Source organism: Lutra lutra, chromosome 13 (genome assembly GCF_902655055.1).
Source record: "Lutra lutra chromosome 13, mLutLut1.2, whole genome shotgun sequence".
Classification (NCBI taxonomy): Eukaryota; Metazoa; Chordata; class Mammalia; order Carnivora; family Mustelidae; genus Lutra; species Lutra lutra.
This window is the reverse complement of record NC_062290.1, coordinates 25,544,081-25,564,083: the sequence shown is the minus strand read 5'-3', so window position 1 is coordinate 25,564,083 and position 20,003 is coordinate 25,544,081. Positions and strand designations below refer to the sequence as shown.

General features: G+C 40.1%; 1 protein-coding gene across 3 annotated transcripts in view; it reads left to right on the top strand.

The window, feature by feature from the left end:
* The first annotated feature begins 2,354 nt into the window (after positions 1 to 2,354).
* UBQLN1 (ubiquilin 1) overlaps positions 2,355 to 20,003 on the top strand; it is a 53,589-nt gene continuing 35,940 nt past the window's right edge. The window contains exons 1-2 of one of the 3 annotated variants that reach the window (XM_047699590.1): positions 14,775 to 14,778; positions 16,412 to 16,417. Coding sequence is in view for 2 of the 3 variants with exons in the window: in XM_047699589.1 (XP_047555545.1) it covers positions 2,719 to 2,898 (180 nt within the window). In the remaining variant the exon portion in view is untranslated. Of the gene's footprint in view, positions 2,899 to 14,774; positions 14,779 to 16,411; positions 16,418 to 20,003 lie in introns of those variants that run through there. The other 2 variants (XM_047699589.1, XM_047699587.1) reach the window with 2 other exon arrangements.

Below are 20,003 nucleotides of genomic sequence, written 5' to 3'. Positions count from 1 at the left end.
ATTGTACTTGAAATTTGGATGTCTGGCTCATATTGGCTTGTAAGAACTGACTGGTAAAATTTCAGGACTCTGGTGAGCAAGATGGTAGCTTGAGATGGGCTATTTTGCAAATATTTACCTCAAGGAAATTGGCAAATGCTATGAATCAAAACTTGTTTTCTGGAGATCTGGTCATTAAACGTTTACCAGCATGTCACTGCTCTCTCCCTTACTTCTCTTCCTCCTCATCCAAAGAGCCTCTAGATTTTCTGAGGACAGGGACTAAGTCTTATTTGTCTTGTATTCTCAACTAGTATTTGGACTTTGGTCGTGCTCAATTGATGTTTGTAGAATGAATGAAGTATGCTTCTGTAATGTTTTTCCAACTGACCATTTAATGAAAAAAAAAAAAAAAGATTTAGAAGAAAATGCCTCAAGTAGACATGTAGACCCTGGGGTTCCATTTAGATCCTACGCCTGTTTTTTAAGTGGTTTTGGAACACCGCCACTAATTCATGTATGTGTAGTCTATGGTTGGTTTGTGGTAGAGCTGATTATTTGAGATAGAGAATGTAGGCCCTGAAAAGCCCAACATATTTATCATCTAGACTTCTCCGGAAATTTGTTGATCCCCATCTAGACCCCCACTACCAATGGTTCCTTAAAAGGTAGGATTATTTCTAAAAAGTGGCATCTCAGTCATTAAACATCTGCCTAAGGCTCAGGTCATGATCCCAGGATCCTGGGTCAGAGCCCCATATCCAGTTCACTGCTCAGTGAGGAGCCTGCTTTTCCCTCTCCAGCTCCCCTGTGCTTGTGTTCCCTCTCTTGTGTCTCTGTCATAAATAAAATCTTAAAAAAATAAAAATAAAAAGGGGGTATATATACCATGTATTCTTAGAGATAAATTGTATTGTCATAAATTGTGCACATACATATTTTTTTTTTAGAAATTAAAAAAGACATAGATAATTACAGAGCAATTTCATAAGAACGGGGTTAGAGATAATACTTGGTTGTCCAACGGTGGAACTTTCTACCTTGAGAAGTAGTGATTACCTCACATCTAGACACATGCAAGTAGTCACACTTTAGCCACACGTATCCTTCAGCAGAGAGCCTTGCGTAATCTCGTCACCTTATTGAGCAATGCTGCCAGAAATCTCATTGATGTCAAATGATGTCTATATTGCAATTTATTCTTTCATAACTCTTACACCCAGATTTCAAAGGGGTTCTGCTAAAAAGTAGTCTTCATGGGACAATATTTTTTTGCCAGAACAGGGCTGGATTGTTTAAAAACAGAAATACAGACTGTGTCTTTGCATATTTGGGTCACAGTGGGCTGTCACAGTTCCCATTTGCGCAATACTGATTAATAAAGTTAATGTCCTAGGTTCTCTATTCCTTGCAAGTCATCTTTAAAGGCAAATGATGATGTCATTTCAAATTCAGGACTGTCAGGGGGAAAATAATCAACTTCTTATTTGTGCCCATACTTTACTGAAAACGACTTTTGAACAGCTAACTGCCTTTAATGACACCTGAAGTCTGAACTGCGGCAGTAACTTGATTTGATAGAGTACAAAATGAACACCTCGGCTATATTAAACGGTCCAGGTGGGTGGGCAGTCCTTTTTCACCCTGTTTCTGTCCCACATGTTTTGATGGATAGTGTTCAGAGAATTCGGGACGCTTGCGCAGGGCTGTCAGAGCGGGAGGAGAGGCCACTGTCAATAGAGGTGGCCTGATCGCCCGACCAGACCCGGCTGACCCGAGGGCGGGACTCCGTGGCCGTGGAGCAATGACTCCGCGGGATTGCGCAGGGTGTCTGCGGCCCATTTTTCCTTCGTTACGATGAAGATCGTTCCTCCATTAACTTAGCTTCCAACTCCCGCGCACCGGACCATTGGATCAACCATTTAAAAGCCTACAAGTAGGCAAACGGAAGGATGTTAAAGCCACAGCAAAGCTCGCCAGCATTTTCACTCCCCTCCCGTCCGGGTACAGGGCGCTCGCAAAGGCGACGCGAGCGTGAGGGCGCGGAGGGGCAAGGCAAGGCCACCGCGGGGTCTGCAGGGGGCGGGGGACACGAGCTGGACCACCAGCGCGCAGGCGCATGGGTGGCTGCTGCGCGCAGTGGTCGAGCCCCCCTTCTAGTAATTTCGCTAGTCGTGAGGTCATCACAGCGCGCCGTCCCAGCACCTCCCAGAACCCCCTAATTTATTTTTTTCGCGAAGGGGATGAAATGAAATGAACTGATCTCTCCCGCCCCATTTGCTTTTAGTCCTCCACTCCGGCTGCGCCCACCCTCTGAACAATGGAGCGGGAGAAGGAAAGAAAAGCAGCGGGAGGTGGCCGCGGGGCCGGCCGCGGGGCCGGCCGGGCATGACTCGGCGACGCCGCCAGCCGAGTTACCCGGCGTGCCCTGCGCGGCGCCGGCCGAGGGACGTGGGGGGGGAGGGGCGGGGAGGAGGAAGAGCGGCGGCGGCTGCGGATGTCGCTGCGACCGAGCGGCGTCTGAACACACGGCGGCTGCCGAGCGCCCGAGCCGGGCCTGCGCCGGAGCCCACGCCAAGCTCCGCGGCCCCTCGCCTGCCAGGGCGGCCTTGCACCCGTTGTCGCTGAGGCGGCGTGCCGCGCATTCTCCGCTGCCCGGGCCGGCCGGCTCTGCCGTCTGCTGGCTCCCCCTCGCTCGCCCGCTCCCTCCTGCGCGCCTGAGTCACCGCCGCCGCCGCCATGGCCGAGAGTGGTGAAAGCGGCGGCCCTCCGAGCTCCCAGGACAGCGCCGCCGCGGCCGAAGGTGCCGGCGCCCCCGCGGCCGCTGCCTCTGCGGAACCCAAGATCATGAAAGTCACCGTGAAGACCCCGAAGGAGAAGGAGGAGTTCGCTGTGCCCGAGAATAGCTCCGTCCAGCAGGTGAGGGCCGCCCTGGCCTCGGGCCCAGGGTGGGGGTGGCGGCAGGACCTCCACCCGCGGCAGGAGGAGACGGTTTTGGAAGGGCCTGGGAGGGGGTCGTCCCCCGAAGTGCCCTCGGCCCCTCTCTCGCGGGTTGCTTCTCGAATTAGATCACACCCAAGTTCCTGGGTGTGCTCCTTGGGACACCGCAGAGGCTTGTGGCGGGGCCCCGCGGCCTGTTTGTGGGACGCGCCGACGCTGCTTCCCTCCGCGCCCTCCTCCTGCTCCCGAGTCCGCCGACCACCAGCCTCCTCCCCCGGCTCCCCGCTCCCCCCCCCTGCCGCCTCCCTCCGGCTGCTCACAAAGGAAAGGGACCACCGCCGCTCTCCGGGCGGGTGGAGGCTGGGCTGGGGCGAGGGTTCGCTTTAGCCTCATCTGTGGTTTTGTCTCTTGAATTAAAAAAAAGAAGAAGAAGAAGAAGAAGGGGTGCTCATTGTTTCTACCTGCTTGCGGGTTAAGGTAGATTTGGGGGCGAGGAGCACGTGTACATTTAGTTTTGCGTTTTGATGGCTGAAATTTATCCTACCTTGCAGTCTTCAAGAAAAAACCAACCCTGACGTAGAAATTGTTTTCAGGAGCATCTTTCTTAATAGTACTAGGCTTAAGGAGGAAAGGTGGATGACGACTTTCATTGATGACTTGCTGTTTTCTTTTTTGTATATTTATCTCTCATCTCTTAGGTGCCAGTCATTGGGAAGGTTTTTGTTTGATTTTAGAGGGATGGTAGCCACGTTTTGCAGATACTAGCGATTGCAGTCGAATAAAAGAGAACAAAATTAGAGTTAATGGAGAATGTTACCAAATAATGTACTACTTAAAAGCTGTTGAGGTATACAGACTTGGCTGTTAAATTAAGAATCTTGAAGAATTCAACAAATTTGCTTTAGCTTATTGTTGAATGTGCATCCCAAGATATTTTTTCATAATTGTTGAATTGATCTCTGACGATCTAAAATAATGCGAAGTCTGTGAGGAGACAATTCCTGAGAGGTACATGTAATTTTGAACAGGAATAGTAAATGGAGTATTGGTTTATATAGTTCAGTTCTGAAAGGTGGTGTGTTTTGTGAAGCAGTAAATAGAGCGTACCATCACGGGAGAAACTTTTACCACCTACTGAATCACATTTTGGGGGGGTGTTCTCAAATGTATAAAAATTTCCTTTAACATCTTTGTTTTCCAACATACAGGAAGGTTGAAAGAGTGGTACAGTGAATATTCACATGTGCATCACCTACATTTTGCTGTATTTGCTCTGTCATGCAACTAATCACACATTAGTTCCCTTTTTGGGGAGGCATTTCAGAGTGAGTTGCAAATACCACCATTAAATGTTTTTCACAAATACATGCACCTGTATGATCCAAAGCTTTATCAAGTTGCAGAACTTTATAGTTGACTGGAAAGTTCTCTCTTGACCTTTCCCAGTTGATTTAGTCCCACTCTCCTCCATCCACCACTGACTTCTTGTTTTTCACTGTTAGTCTGTTCTAGAACTTCATATAAGTGAGATGAGATAGTATGTACTCTTTTGGGTAAGGTTTTTTCACTCAGAGTAATGTTTTTGAGGTTCTTTCTTGTGTATACCAGTAGTTTCTTCTTGCTGTGTTTCCCACTGTATGAATATGCCATAGTTAATGTACTCCTGTTGAGCTAATGTACCACCTGGGCTTCTAGCACTTGGTTGCTATGAACACTGTTGTACACATTTTTGTTGGACAGATGTGTTTCTCCTATTAAATACTTGGAAGTGGAATGAGTGGGTGATAGGATAGCTATAGGCTTAGTTTTATAAAAAACTATGTTTTAAAAAAGAATTCTAACGTCTTAAAGTTCCACTCTAGTGCATGGGAGTTCCTGTTGCTCCTCATCCCTGCTAGCATTTGATAGTGTCAGTCTTTCTCATTTTAGCTCTTCTAGTATATGTGTAGCAATACTAACTTTTAAGCCTGTGGGTCGTCTTTCTAGGATTCCTAGTTCAGGTCTCTACTTTCCTACCTGCTTTTCAGCACTTTATTGTAAAAAATTAGGAAGAAAGAGTAAATATTTTATAAGTAGAAAAATTCACTTAAGTCATTTTAAGATGTTCTGTCTGTGTGGGTTTGTTTGTTTTTGCTTTTTGTGATGATGGCCTTAGAAGTTTAAAGTCTGTGGAAGTTTTAATCTTACTCTTCTGTAACCAAAGTAAATTTGTTAAATTAAAGCTTTTCCAAAGCAACTTACTCTAATGGCAGTTGAATTTTTATTCTGAAAAATGCTTTCTGCTGAAGCAGAAAACATGATTAAAAAAAAAAAAAGAAGACATGTATCACAGCACCAAGAACCTGAAGATAAGTTGAACTACCTGTGGGGTCTGTTAAGGGAAACACAGGAAAAATATGAGTGTAAGAAAAGCAATTTGCAGATGATTTGTAAATTTGACTTGAAGCTCAAGAAAGTATATAATTTTAGGGCGCCTGGGTGGCTCAGTGGGTTAAGCCACTGCCTTCGGCTCAGGTCATGATCTCAGGGTCCTGGGATCGAGTCCCGCATCGGGCTCTCTGCTCAGCAGGGAGCCTGCTTCCCTTTCTCTCTCTCTGCCTGCCTCTCTGCCTACTTGTGATCTCTGTCTGTCAAATAAATAAATAAAATCTTTAAAAAAAAAAAAAGAAAGTATATAATTTTGTAACTTAAATTTTAATTAAATGGTTTGATTTAAACTATTTGTTACAGAGTAAAATTTGTCATTAAAATATATTAATGACATTAAGATTCCATGTTCAGTAAAAATGCTCAGTAAAAAATTGGGAAATATTTGGTCCTGAAAATTTTAATCTAATTTTAAGATGAAGAGGGTATGGTAATCAGAAGACTTAGAAAAGGAAAATATTGAAGACTTAGACATTTTATAAGCAAATTCCATATTCTACAGTTAAGAATCTCTTTCAATATGGGTTTGTGTATAATGTAAATTCTGTTAGTACATTATACTGAAATAGTATTTATATGAATGTTCTAATAATTGATTGGATGAAATTATATTAAGCTTTCTGGGTCCGTTATATAAAATGCATTGTAAGGTGGTAACTAATTTTCTTATTTTATCCTCGGGTTCTGTTTGAGTGTATATAACTAATAGGCAGAAACAGGATACCTTAATACAGTTGGTATTTAGTGTTGCTTGTTTGGAGTTGATAATAACAACACTTTGAAGTTAAAGTGAAATTTATTTTGATTGAGCAGTCAGTTGAGTAATGTTTAAATTTCTAGTTAAGGGTGGTTAGAATATAAACTTAACTGTGTGTGTTTCAAGGTGATTTTGTAAATAGGGTTTTTCATAATATAAGTAAGTAGGTTAAAAAAAAACAACAACCAGATAAGTTGTGTGTATTGGCAAAGAGTCCCTGTGTAGGAGACTTTTTCTCCCCCTATTAATTATTCATTATCTACTATGGGAAACAGTTTAAGGACTTCTAAGTATCAACAAGAGAGATGAAGTCCAAAATGGGATCAGGGTGGGGGTGTAGCATGTGTCGACCGTTCATTAAAATTAGTGCAGAGAATAGAAGGGAGCTTCCAGGTAACATCTAACTAGCTTGTTCTGGGATTTTATAGCTCTGTAGCTTAGACTGTAAGATTTGAAATACAGTTACCTGAAATATTCAGGCAACATATATTCTAATTTCAGAAAATGTTTTCATCGCTTGAAACTTTTAGAAAAGTATTAACATACTTAGACATAACAAATACTGTATTGCATAGATTTGAGCCTTTTCTTGCTAAGGGAAATTGCTGTGTGTCATGATCATTACCACAAACACCATTTAACTTTCTACTTTATGATGGATCTAAAATGCACTGTCCACTTTGGTACTACCAGCCACAGCTGATTGTTGAATACTTAAAATGTGGTTGGATTGATTTGAAATGTGCTAAAAGTGTAAAATACAGATTTTGAAAACCTGTGATTATGTTCTTTCACTTAGTGTAATGTTTTCAGGGTTCATCTGTGTTGTTGTAGCATGGATCAGCTCTTTTTATTGCCGAATAATATCCCATTGGATGGATGTATTTCTCATTTTATTTCTCCATTCATCAGCCAGTGGGTTGTTAATCATTTGGGTTGTTTCATTTTGACCAGTCTGAATAATGTCTCTGTGAATAACTCAGAAATTTTCGTGTGGACATATGCTTTTGTAATTTCTTTGTACCTGTGAGTGGAAATGCTGGGTCATGTGGTAACTATGTTTAACTTTTTGAGGAACTGCCAAACTATTTTCCAAAGTGATGGCACCATTTTAAATTCCCACCAGCAGTGCATGAGGATTCCAATTACTCTACATTCCCCGGAACACTTGTTATTGTCTGTCTTTGATTATTGCCATCCTAGTTATTGCGAAGTGCATCTCATTGTGATTACATGACTCAGTGTCATGGTGGGGGGGGGGGGCCCAGACCCCTTCTAGAAGGACCATGAGATCAAAACTATTTTCACAATAATTCCATTGTGTTTTTCTAGTTCTCTCAAAAATCAACAGCATGTGAAAATGTGAGATACCACGACAGATGTGAAAATCCAGTTCTCTTCCATTAGATTAAAGTGATGTGCAAAAATTTAAAACAGTGCTACTCTTCACATTGGGGAAATATAGTTACTTTTCATAAGAATGTTATTTATATTAACATAATGAGTTTACTGTTATTTTTAAATATGCCTCAGTTTTAATTTTTAATATAGCAAAAACGTCAGTAGATACACATTCATAAACAAAAACTGGGGTTTCAAATTTCTAAGAGTGGTGTCCTGAGACTTTAAATTGCTCTGAGTATTTAATAGATTAAGTAAGTACTTTTAAGATTTAGGATTGACTCCACTAAGTTGCCATTGTCTCTTGCTTGGAAACTATAGGAGCTTGCTGGTGAGTCTCCTCACCTCACTACTCCTCCCCCCCCAACATTCATTCCTACGGCAATCTCTAAAGAATGTTAATCAGATCATATTATCCTTAAAACTAATAGCTCCCCACTGATCTTAGACTTACATACTTTGCTTTGAGGCCTTGTGTGCTTACGGCGCCTGCCTACCTCTCTCTCCATTCTGATGTGTTCTTTCCTCCTTGGTCACTTAACTCTTGCCATATTGACTTTTCAGTTCCCTGACCTGTTGCTACATTTTTTTTCCTGCCTCAGGACTTCTTTGCCATTTGTTCTTGCTACCTGGAATGCGTCCTACTCTGCACATTCCTACCTGTACCTTAAATCTCGGGGCAAAGGTCCCTTTCTCAGAGAAGTATCCCTGATTGTCTAGACTAGATTGGGATTCCTTGTTGTATTTTCTTACAGCACTCTGTTTTTTGGTTATAATGCATCACAATTTAAATTCATTATTGATATGATTATTTGATTGATGCTTATTTCTTCTGTTAGAGATGATCTTTGTTCATCATTGTGTTACCAAAGCGTAGCACATAGTTTGGGTTCAGTAAATATTTGTTTACAGGTGAATCTAGACCAGTATGCACAATAATGTGTATTTAATAAAAACTTCCAGTTATTCAGATGACTATTAAATGACTATCCATTTTTTTTCAAAGATGGTTCACAACTAGTATAATCTTATTTTTTATTTATTTTTTAAAGATTTTATTTATTTAAGAGAGAAAGCACATGTGTGAGTGAGGGGTAGGGAAGGGGTGACAATCTGAAGCAGACTCCATGCCGAGTGCAGAGCCTGTCTCAGGGCTGGATCTCAGGATCTCAGCAGTGGGATGCTTAACAGACTGAGCCCACCCAGGCACCCGGACAGCTAATTAAATGCATAGGAAAGAAGTAAGTACAGTCGGTAGTGTGTTGGTAAATGTTTATCAACCACTTCTTCAGAAAAAACAGCACTGATTCGTAGTGTTTGGTGATTTTCATGGTATACTCTTACCATGGCAGATATTAAGCTACCAATATTAAACTGGCTTACAAAATTCCTGAACATCTAGCAGTCTCTGCTGACAGGAGTCATTGATTATAGTGCCTTAGTGCAGGGGTCAGCCAATGATAATGGGCCAAATCCACCATGTTCATTCACTTACATGATTATCTGTGACTGCTTTCGAGAATGACAATATGGCCCACAGAACTGAAAATATTTATTCTTTAGCCCTTTTCAGAAAGTTTGCTGACTTCTGCCTTAGGCATTAGAGCTAACTATTCTAGATCTTGTCACATGGGTGTTCAAAACCCTTCTCCCTGGAAAATTTTACCATGGCTTAAATACAGTGCTACAAAATAGAAATTTAATGCAAGCTGTATGTAATTTAAATTTTTCATATTCACTTAAAAGTGAAAATTTTTAATTTTAAAATACACATAAAATTTACCATCTTAACCATTTTTTTTTAAGATTTTTTATTTGTTTATTTGACAGACAGAGATCACAAGTAGGCAGAGAGGCAGGCAGATAGAGAGAGGGACGGAAGGAAGCAGGCTCCCCGCCAAGCAGAGAGCCCTATGTGGGGCTCGATCCCAGGACCCTGGGATCATGACCTGAGCCGAAGGCAGAGGCTTTAACCCACTGAGCCACCCAGGTGCCCCCATCTTAACCATTCTTAAATGTACAATTCAGTGGCATTGGATACATTTTGCATTGTTGTGCAACCATTACCACCAGCCCTCTCTAGAATTCTTTTCATCTTGCAAAACTGAGATACTGTAACTATTAAACAATAACCCCATTCTCCTCCCACCAGCCCCTACAAGCATTCTACTTTCCTTCTCTGAATTTGACTACCCAGGTAACGCATAAAAGTGGAATAAGTATTTGTTTCCTTTATGACTGATTTCAGTTAATGTCCTCAGGTTTCATCCATGATGTAGCAGATGTCAGAATTTTCTTCTTTTTTAAGGGTGAATACTATTCTGTTGTATGTATTTGCCGTTTTGTTTATCCATTCATCAGGTGATGGACACTGCATTGTTTACCTTTTGGGTATTGTAATTTTAATAATATGTTTTATGTAACCCAGTATGTCCTAAATGTCGTTTCAACATGTAAGTAGACATAAAAAGGTGAGATACATTTCCTTTTTTTTTTTTTTTAATTCTAAGTCTTCAAGATCTGAAGTATATTTCATGATTATAACACATCTCAACTTGGACTAACCACGTGTGACTGCAGACTTCTGAATTACATAGAGCAGCTAGTAGAGTCTTCATGTCTTGCTCCTTACTTACCTCTCCTCTATCATTCACTGCATTTCAGCCATTTGTATGTCTTGTTTCCCCCAGATATCACTCACTAGTTCTTCTCCTCTCTGGGCCTTTGTCAGTGCTGCTAATGACAGTAATAGAATAGCTATTATTTATTCTAGACTTACCAAGGTGTAATACATTATTATTATTTTTTAAGTTTCACAGCTTTATGATGAAAGTATGATTAACCCTTTTTTAAAATGAAGAAACAAGGGCACCTGGGTGGCTCAAGTCAGTTAAGCGACTGACTCTTGGTTTCAGCTCAGGTCCTGATCTCAGGGTCATGAGATCAAGCCCTGCATTGGGGTCTGTGCTTAGTGTGGAATCTGCTTAGAATACTCTCTCCTTCCCCTTCTGTCCCTCCACCCTGCTCTGTCTGTCTGTCTCTCTCTCAAAGAAATAAATCTTTAAAAATAAGAAAATAAATAAAAATAAGAAACAGATTCAGATTAATAACATGATCAAACTCAGATATCCATTAAATAGTAGAGCCTAGGTTCAGATCCAGTGACTAGCTTTGGACCCCACACCTAACCACTACTCCAGGCTGCCTTGACTTTTCTCTGGCTGAGTTTTTCTGTCTTAAAGCTCATTTGTTTGTTTTTATTTAAATTCCAGTTAAGCTATAGTGTAATATTAATTTCAGGTATACAGTTTAGTGATTCAAGTTTATTTAAATGTTAGTTAATTAAAAAGATGTTAACAGAGTTTGATTGGACTCACCAGTCTAAGTGAGTTCAACAATTCTAATTTGTGATACCATTTTGTAATTATATGTACCTTATCTTTCCCATCCCTTACTGAATTTGCAAGGGTAGGGGCTGTTTTACTTACCTCTCTGTCCCATGGTGCCTGGCACCTATTGTGTAACACAAGTATTATTAAGTGAGCAGATAGTGTTTTAAAGATTTATTTGCAATATTCTTTCCTTATTTGGGGGATACTTTTAACTGATTTACTTAGAAAAATGTGATGTTTGTTTTTAGTTTAATTGTCTAATGGCATTATTTCTGTTGTTTTTCTGTGCAGCTTCCACTATTTAAAAAAAGAAAATCTCATTAAATTAGGATTGGAATTTCTTTAGAGACTAAAGTTGTTATCTTCTGTAAATCTGCTGTTTGATGCAAAAAGTTTTGAGTTAGTATACAAAACATTCCACTCATTACAGGTATGATAAAAATTATATATGTGTGCCTGTACTTAATGCAAAATATTTTCATTACCTCAGAAGATATGAACTCTGGTCTTTACAGGTAAACTTATGCCATCCTGAGCTAGTTTGATTTCTTACTGATGTAACCGACTGCTTGGTTTATTTATTACTGGTTAAGCAGCTGCTGTTACAGATTTCTAGGGTTAGACTTGGGTATAATGATTGTTGGTAAAAAATTTTTTATAGCCTTTAAGACTCTTCTGGTGGTTCTGTTCAGAAAAGTATTTATATACCCATATGTAACTTTCTGTTTATTCATGTTAAGCAGATGGATCATTACTCTGCACTTTGCTTACTGTCTTTTCACCTGTTTGTGGTCTTTCATATTGGCATATTTGGGACTAACTTATTCCACTATTATTTATTTATTATTTGTAAAAGTCTTGGTAGGATTTTGAGAAAGGTCAAGTGTGTGTTGGCATATTAATTTAAATATATTGAAATGTGATCTACATTTTGGAGAGAACATGAACATTGGAATTGGAGAGATCTTTGAGCAAGGTGCTTTACAATTCTTTGAGCCTCACTGGCAGCATTTTTAACTTGTGATATAATACTTGATTCACTAGATTGTATGGAGGATTTCATGAGATAATATGTATAAAGTGCCTGGCTCAGTGTTTATTTGCTGTACTTGTACTGGTTTCTTCCCTCCCACATCCTTTTATTTGCCAGTGAATTGAGTCTTATTTTTTTGCAGCAGAAGGAAGCTTGAATAGTATCCTAGCATGTGAATAGTTAAACATTTAGTTTGCTGTTCTTTGTCAGGTTTAGATCATAGAAACTCTTTTTAAAATCGTACATTTTATGGCTAATGCACTATAACGTTTATGGCTAAGTATTCAGTTTTATATTTATAAGAAGGTGCCCTTTTCCCATATAGCTGCTCCTGTCTCTAGTTAAGTCTCATACTTAAACATCTTTGTGTTAGATTTATGCAGTGTTTTTTTTTTTTAAAGATTTTTTTTTTTTTGTCAGAGAGAGAGGGAGAGCGAGCGAGCACAGGCAGACAGAATGGCAGGCAGAGGCAGAGGGAGAAGCAGGCTCCCCGACGAGCAAGGAGCCCGATGCGGGACTCGATCCCAGGACGCCGGGATCATGACCTGAGCCGAAGGCAGCTGCCCAACCAACTGAGTCACCCAGGCGTCCCTATGCAGTGTTTTTTTTAATGAGAATACTAATTAAGGTCACTTGGACATCAGCTATTTGGAGAGTGATAACTGGATGAACTATAACATAGATGCTTTATTGAGTATGGATTTGTTTGAAGAGATTAGCAATATTGAGTGAGGAACTGATTAAAAGACTTGTGACTTAAAATACTAAAATAGGAAATGTTTGAACGTAGTATATTATTCAGACAACTACTTAGAAAATTCTTGCTAAATGCTATTAATATGTGGTCCTGCAAGGAATACAATTCGTATGCATCTTTTAACATTCAGAGCTTTTGTTTTAAAAGGTTGCAAGGGTGCCTGGGTGGCTCAGTGGGTTAAGCCTCTGCCTTCGGCTCAGTCCTGGGATCAAGCCCCGCATTGGACTCTCTGCTCACCAGGGAGCCTGCTTCCCTGTCCCCCTCTGCCTGCCTCTCTGCCTACTTGTGATGCCTCTCACTCTGTCAAATAAATAAAATCTTAAAAGATTGCAAAATTTATTTTTTTCTGAAGATACGTAATAGGAGCAGAGACAGCTAAAGGCAAGTTTGGATTGTGGGATAGTTGTAAAGGATGACAGTATTTCTTTCAGCTAAGTTAAAAGTCAGATTAACTTAATTGTATTTATTTTATTATTTTTTAGGTTAACTTTATTTTATAAAAGTGGTTATAATTCAGAGTTTATCTTCACATAATTAGGGTAGAATATTTGAGTGTTTGCATGAGTGTGAGTATTCTGCTACTTTACATACCTCTTTAAATTCTTGCATCAGCCCTGCAGATTAAATATTACCTCCATTTTACTGATGAGGGAACCTAGGGTCAGAGATCCTTAGGTAACAGACTCAAGGTTTGAAAGTGGCAAAAGCAAGATTTGAACTCTGGTCTAAATGTTTCAAGAACATTTTTTTTTTTTTCTTACGACTTTGTTCCCTCCTCACTCCACCCGCATGTGTATCTCTTTCTTCCCCCAGTCAGTCAAGAACAGGAAGTAAGTGAAGTGGACCCTGAACAGCAGAGATTGGTATAATAAAATTTGATATATTACATCACACGTTTTCATGTCGGGAGAGCATTTCAGATTATCTCAGCATTCTATTTTATATGGTTTTCTAATTCTTGATTACTTATTTGCCTCTTCCTCCTGATTAAAAACAGCAAATTTAGGGGAAAGGGGAGATATGCTGTCAAAGAAAGAACTCAGTCTGGCAAAAAAGCCGATCCAGGACACCTTGAGAGTCTGGAACAGTATCATTGTATTTTAGGACAGCAGTTGAAACGAGTGCAGCAGTAACTCAGCCTTTTCAAAAAGTTACATTATATTCAGTAGAATGGAAAATAATTTTGGTGATCATACAGGGTAAACCTAAATTAGCTGGAGAATCCATTAATGTGAAACACCTAACTTTGGATGATGTTGAGAGAAGTGGCTAGTGACAGGTGTTTTGTACATGCTGGTTTAATTTCAAATTATTTGAAGTACTTCAGAATTTTGACTCTTCTGGTTATTGTGAAAATGTCTACTACTTCTAAGTTTTCAACTGTTTGGCTCGTTGATTATTACTGTAGGTTGTCAGTGCAAGAGCAGAGTAGGAAGCATACATTTATAGGAAACATGGATCCTTAGAGGCCCATTCTAGCAAATATTTTTCATTTTGAGTTAGTGGTGGCAACATGGGCCTCAGGACAAAAATAAGAGTATCTAGATGGTCTAGATACAAGTAAATTATAAAAATCTTTCCCTTGTGGTTAAGATTCTTCCCGAGGTATATGGAAACACTTTATATAATTTGTTGCATAGGTTTTATGTTTCTTCAGAGAAATAGTATCTGTGGGCTGTAAAACCCCTGTGTAAAACTGCTTTGTAAAACCTCTTTGATAGTTTTCAAGGTTGCTAATTTCTTTCTTTCTTTCTTTCTTTTTTTTTTTTTTTTTTGTCTTGTCAATACTACTTAGCCTCTGATTTTCTCTTTTGTGTTCAGTAAAAGGGTAGTAAATAAAACAGACATGGAAGTAAAGTTCAGATGTTAGAAAATTTTGATATTTTGAAGCCACTAGAAGCTGAAACTCCTTCCATCTACCTGAATAGTGCAGAATAGAAGTTTAAGGAAATCTGAAGTATGTAGAGTTTTGGTCCTTCTATAAAAACATAACATTGTTGGGTACTAAACAAGAAAAATATGCAGCCAAGAATATTTTATCCAGCTAGGCTGTCATTGAAAATAGAAGGAGGGGCACCTGGGTAGCTCAGTCGTTAAGTGTCTGCCTTCGGCTTAGGTCATGATGCTGGGGTCCTGGGATCAAGCCCTGCATCAGGCTCCCTGCTCAGCAGGAAGCCTGCTTCTTCCTCTCCCACTCCCTCTGCTTCTGTTCCCTCTCTCGTTGTGTCTCTGTCAAATAAATAAATAAAATCTTAAAAAAAAAAAATAGAAGGAGTGATAAAAAGCTTCCAGGACAAACAGAAACTAAAAAAAATTTGCAATAAACAAATCAGCCCTACAAGAAATATTGAAAGGGGTCCTCTAAGCAAAAAGAGCCCCAAAGTAACATAGACCAGAAAGGAACAGAGTAATTGTCACCTTACAGGCAATACAATGGCACTAAATTTGTATCTTCCAATAGTTACCCTGAATGTAAATGGACCGAATGCCCCAGTCAAAAGACACAGGGTATCAGATTGGATGAAAAAACAAGGCCCATCAATATGCTGTCTGCAGGAGACTCATTTTAGACCCAAAGACACCTCCAGATTTAAAGTGAGGGGGTAGAAAACCGTTTATCATGCTAATGGACATCAAAAGAAAGCTGGCGTGGCAGCTTTCTTATATCAGACAAATTAGGTTTTAAACCAAAAGGCTGTAATAAGAGATGAGGAAGGACACCATATCATTAAGGGTCTATCCAACAAGAAGATCTAACAATAGTAAATATTTATGTCCCTAACATGGGAGCAGCCACTTATATAATCCAGTTAATAACAAAAATCAAAGAAACACATCAACAATAATACAGTGCTAGTAGGGGACTTAAATACCTCCTCACTGAAATGGACAGATCACCTAAGCAAAAGATCAGCAGGGAAGTAGCTTTAAATGACACACGGGTCCAGATGGACATCACAGATATTTTCAGAACATTCCATCCCAAAACAACAGAATGCACATTCTTCTCTAGAGCACATGGAACATTCTCCAGAATAGATCACATCCTGGGTCACAAATTAGGTCTTAACCAGTACCAAAAGATTAGGTTCATTCCCTGCGTATTTTTGGAACACGACACTTTGAAACTCGAACTCAACCAGAAGAGGAAAGTTGGAAAGAACTCAAATATATGGAGGCTAAAGAGCATCGCACTAAAGGATGAATGGGTCAACCAGGAAATTAAATAATTGAAAAAATTCATGGAAACAAATGAAAATGAAAATAAAACTGTTCAAAATTTTTGGGATGCAGGGGCGCCTGGGTGGCTCAGTGGGTTAAGCCTCTGCCTTCGGCTCAGGTCATGATCTCAGGGTCCTGGGATCGAGCCTCACATTGGGCTCTCTGCTCAGCGGAAAGCCTGCTTTCCCCACTCCCTCTGCCTGCCTCTCTGCCTACTTGTGATCTTTGTCAAGTAAATAAATAAAATCTTTAAAAAAAAATATTTTTTTTTGGGATGCAGCAAGGTGGTCCTAAGAGGGAGGTATTTGCAATAAAAGCCTTTCTCAAGAAGCAAGAAAGGTAGAAAGGTCTCAAGTACACAGCCTAACCCTTCATCTAAAGGAGCTGGAGAAAGAACAGCAAATAAAGCCTGAACCCTGCAGGAGAAGAGAAATAACTAAGATCAGAGCAGAAATCAATGAAATAGAAACCAAAAGAACAATAGAACAAATCAACGAAACTAGCAGCTGGTTCTTTGAAAGAATTAATCATATTGATAAACCCCTGGCCAGACTAACAAAAAAGAAAAGAGAAAGGACCCAAATTAATAAGATCATGAATGAAAGAGAAGAGATCACAACCAACACCGAAGAAATACAAACGTATTATGAGCAGTACCGTATGCCAGCAAATTAGACAATCTGGAAGAAATGGATGCATTCCTAGAGACATGTAAACTACCAAAACCTGAACCAGGAAAAAAACAGAAAACATGAACAGACCCATTACCAGTAAGGAAATTGAAACAGTAATCAAAAATCTCCTAACAAAAAAGCCCAGGGCCAGATGGCTCCCTAGGGGAATTCTGCCAAACATTTAAAGAATTAATACCTATTCTTCTAAAGCTGTTCCAAAAAAAAACAAATGGAAGGAAAATTTTGAAACTCATTTTGTGAGTTTCATCAGTTACGAGTTTCAGCAGTGAGGCCAGCATTACCTTGGTCCCAAACCAGATAAAGATCCTACCAAAAGGAGAATTACAGATCAATATCCCTGATGAACATGGATGTAAAATTTCTCACCAAAATACTAGCCAGTAGGGTCCAACAGTATATTAAAAGGGTTATTCACCATGACAAAGTGGGATTTATTCCTGGGCTGCAAGGTTGGTTCAACATCTGCAAATCAATCAGTGTGATACAATATATTAATAAAAGAAAGGACAGGAACCATGTGATCCTCTCAATAGATGCAGAAAAAACATTTGACAAAGTACAGCATCCTTTCTTGATTAAAACTCTTCACAGTGTAGGGATAGAGATATTAAGGAGTCAGTCCCACTTACAACTGTACCCAAAACCGTAAGATACCTAGGAATAAATCTAACCAAAGAAGCAACAGAAAACTATAAAGTACTCATGAAAGAAACTGTGGAAGACACGAAGAAATGGGAAAACATTCTATGCTCATGGATTGGAAGAACAAATATTGTGAAAATGTGTATGCTATCTAGAGCAATCTACACATTTAATACCATCTCTATCGAAATACTGTCAACTTTTTTCACAGAAATGAACAAATAATCCTAAAATTTTTATGGAACCAGAAAAGACTCCAAGTAGCCAGAGGAATGTTGAAAAAGAAAACGAAGGTGATGGCATCACAATTCCGCACTTTAAGTTCTATTACAAAGGTGTCACCATTAAGACAGTTTGGTACTTACTGATACAAAAACAGACACACGGATCAATGGAAAAGAATAGAAAACCCAGAAAAGGACCCTCAACTCTATTGTCAACTAATCTTTGATAAAGCAGGCAAGAATATCCAATGGAAAAAAGACAGTCTCGGGGTACCTGGGTGGCTCAGTGGGTTAAAGCCTCTGCCTTCAGCTCAGGTCATGATCCCAGGGTCCTGGGATTGAGCCCTGCATTAGGCTCTCTCTCTGCTTGGGAGGGAGCCTGCTTCCCTTCTTCTCTCTCTGCCTGCCTCTCTGCCTTCTTGTGATCTCTGTCTGTCAAATAAATAAACAATCTTAAAAAAAAAAAAAAGACAGTCTCTTCAACAAATAGTGTTGGGAAAATTGGACAGCCACGTGCAGAAGAATGAAACTGGAGCATTTCCTTATACCACACACAAAAATAGACTCAAAATGGATGAAAGACCTAAATAGGAGTCAGGAGGCCATTAAAATCCTTGAGGAGAACACAGGCAGTAACCTCTTCCTAGATACATCACCAAAGGCAAGGGAAGCAAGAGCAAAAATGAACTTTTTTTTTTTTTTTTAAATCAAGATAAAAACCTTTTGCACAGCAAAGGAAACAGTCAACAAAACCAAAAGACAACTGACAGGATGGGAGAAGATATTTGCAAATGACATGTCAGATAAGCTAGTATCCAGGGGCACCTGGGTGGCTCAGTGGGTTAAGCCTCTGCCTTCGGCTCGGGTCATGATCCCAGGGTCCTGGGATCGAGCCCCACGTCGGGCTCTCTGCTCAGTGGGGAGCCTGCCCCCCCCACCTGCCTGCCTCTCTGCCTACTTGTGATCTCTGTCTATCAAATAAATAAATCTTTTTTTAAAATCATTTTTTAAATTTATTTTCAGCATAACAGTATTCATTGTTTTTGTACCACACCCAGTGCTCCATGCAGTCCATGCCCTCTCTAATACCCACCACCTGGTTCCCCCAACCTCCCACCCCCCCCAACCTCTTCAAACTCTTCAGATTGTTTTTCAGAGTCCATAGTCTCTCATTGTTCACCTCCCCTTCCAATTTCCCCCAACTGCCTTCTCCTAACTTCCCATGTCCTCCATGCTATTTGTTATGCTCCACAAATAAGTGAAACCGTATGACAATTGACTCTCTCTGCTTGACTTATTTCACTCAGCATAATCTCTTCCAGTCCCATCCATGTTGCTACAAAAGTTGGGTATTCATCCTTTCTGATGGAGGCATAATACTCCGTAGTGTATATGGACCACATCTTCCTTATCCATTCGTCCATTGAAGGGCATCTTGGTTCTTTCCACAGTTTGGCAACCGTGGCCATTGCTGCTCTAAACATTGGGGTACAGATGGCCCTTCTTTTCACTGCATCTGTATCTTTTGGGGTAAATACCCAGTAGTGCAATTGCAGGGTCATAGTTCTATTTTTAATTTCTTGAGGAATCTCCACACTGTTCTCCAAAGAGGCTGCACCAACTTGCATTCCCACCAACAGTGTAAGAGGGTTCCCCTTTCTCCACATCCCCTCCAGCACATGTTGTTTCCTGTCTTGCTAATTTTGGCCATTCTAACTGGTGTAAGGTGGTATCTCAGTGTGGTTTTAATTTGAATCTCCCTGATGGCTAGTGATGATGAACATTTTTTCATGTGTCTGATAGCCATTTGTATGTCTTCATTGGAGAAGTGTTCATATCTTCTGCCCATTTTTTGATATGATTATCTGTTTTGTGTGTGTTGGGTTTGAGGAGTTCTTTATAGATCCTGGATATCAATCTTTTGTCTGTACTGTCATTTGCAAATATCTTCTCCCATTCCGTGGGTTGCCTCTTTGTTTTCTTGACTGTTTCCTTTGCTGTGCAGAAGCTTTTGATTTTGATGAAGTCCCAGAAGTTTATTTTGGCTTTTGTTTCCTTTGCCTTTGGAGACATATCTTGAAAGAAGTTGCTGTGACTGATATCGAAGAGATTACTGCCTATGTTCTCCTCTAGGATTCTGATGGATTCCTGTCTCACGTTGAGGTCTTTTATCCATTTTGAGTTTATCTTTGTGTACGGTGTAAGAGAATGGTCGAGTTTCATTCTCAAATAAATAAATCTTAAAAAAAAATGGCTAGTATCCAGAATCTATAAAGACCTTCTCAAACTCAATACCCAAATAATCCAATCTGAACAGACATTTCTGCAGAGAAGACATCCAGATGGCCAACCGACATATGAAAAAGTGCTCAGCATCACTCGGCATCAGGGAAATACAAATCAAAACCACAATGAGCTACCACCTCACACCAGTCAGAATGGCTAAAATTAACAAATCAGGAGACAGATGTCGGTGAGGATGCAGAGAATGGGGAACCCTCCTACACTGTTGGTGGGAATGCAAGCTGGTGCAG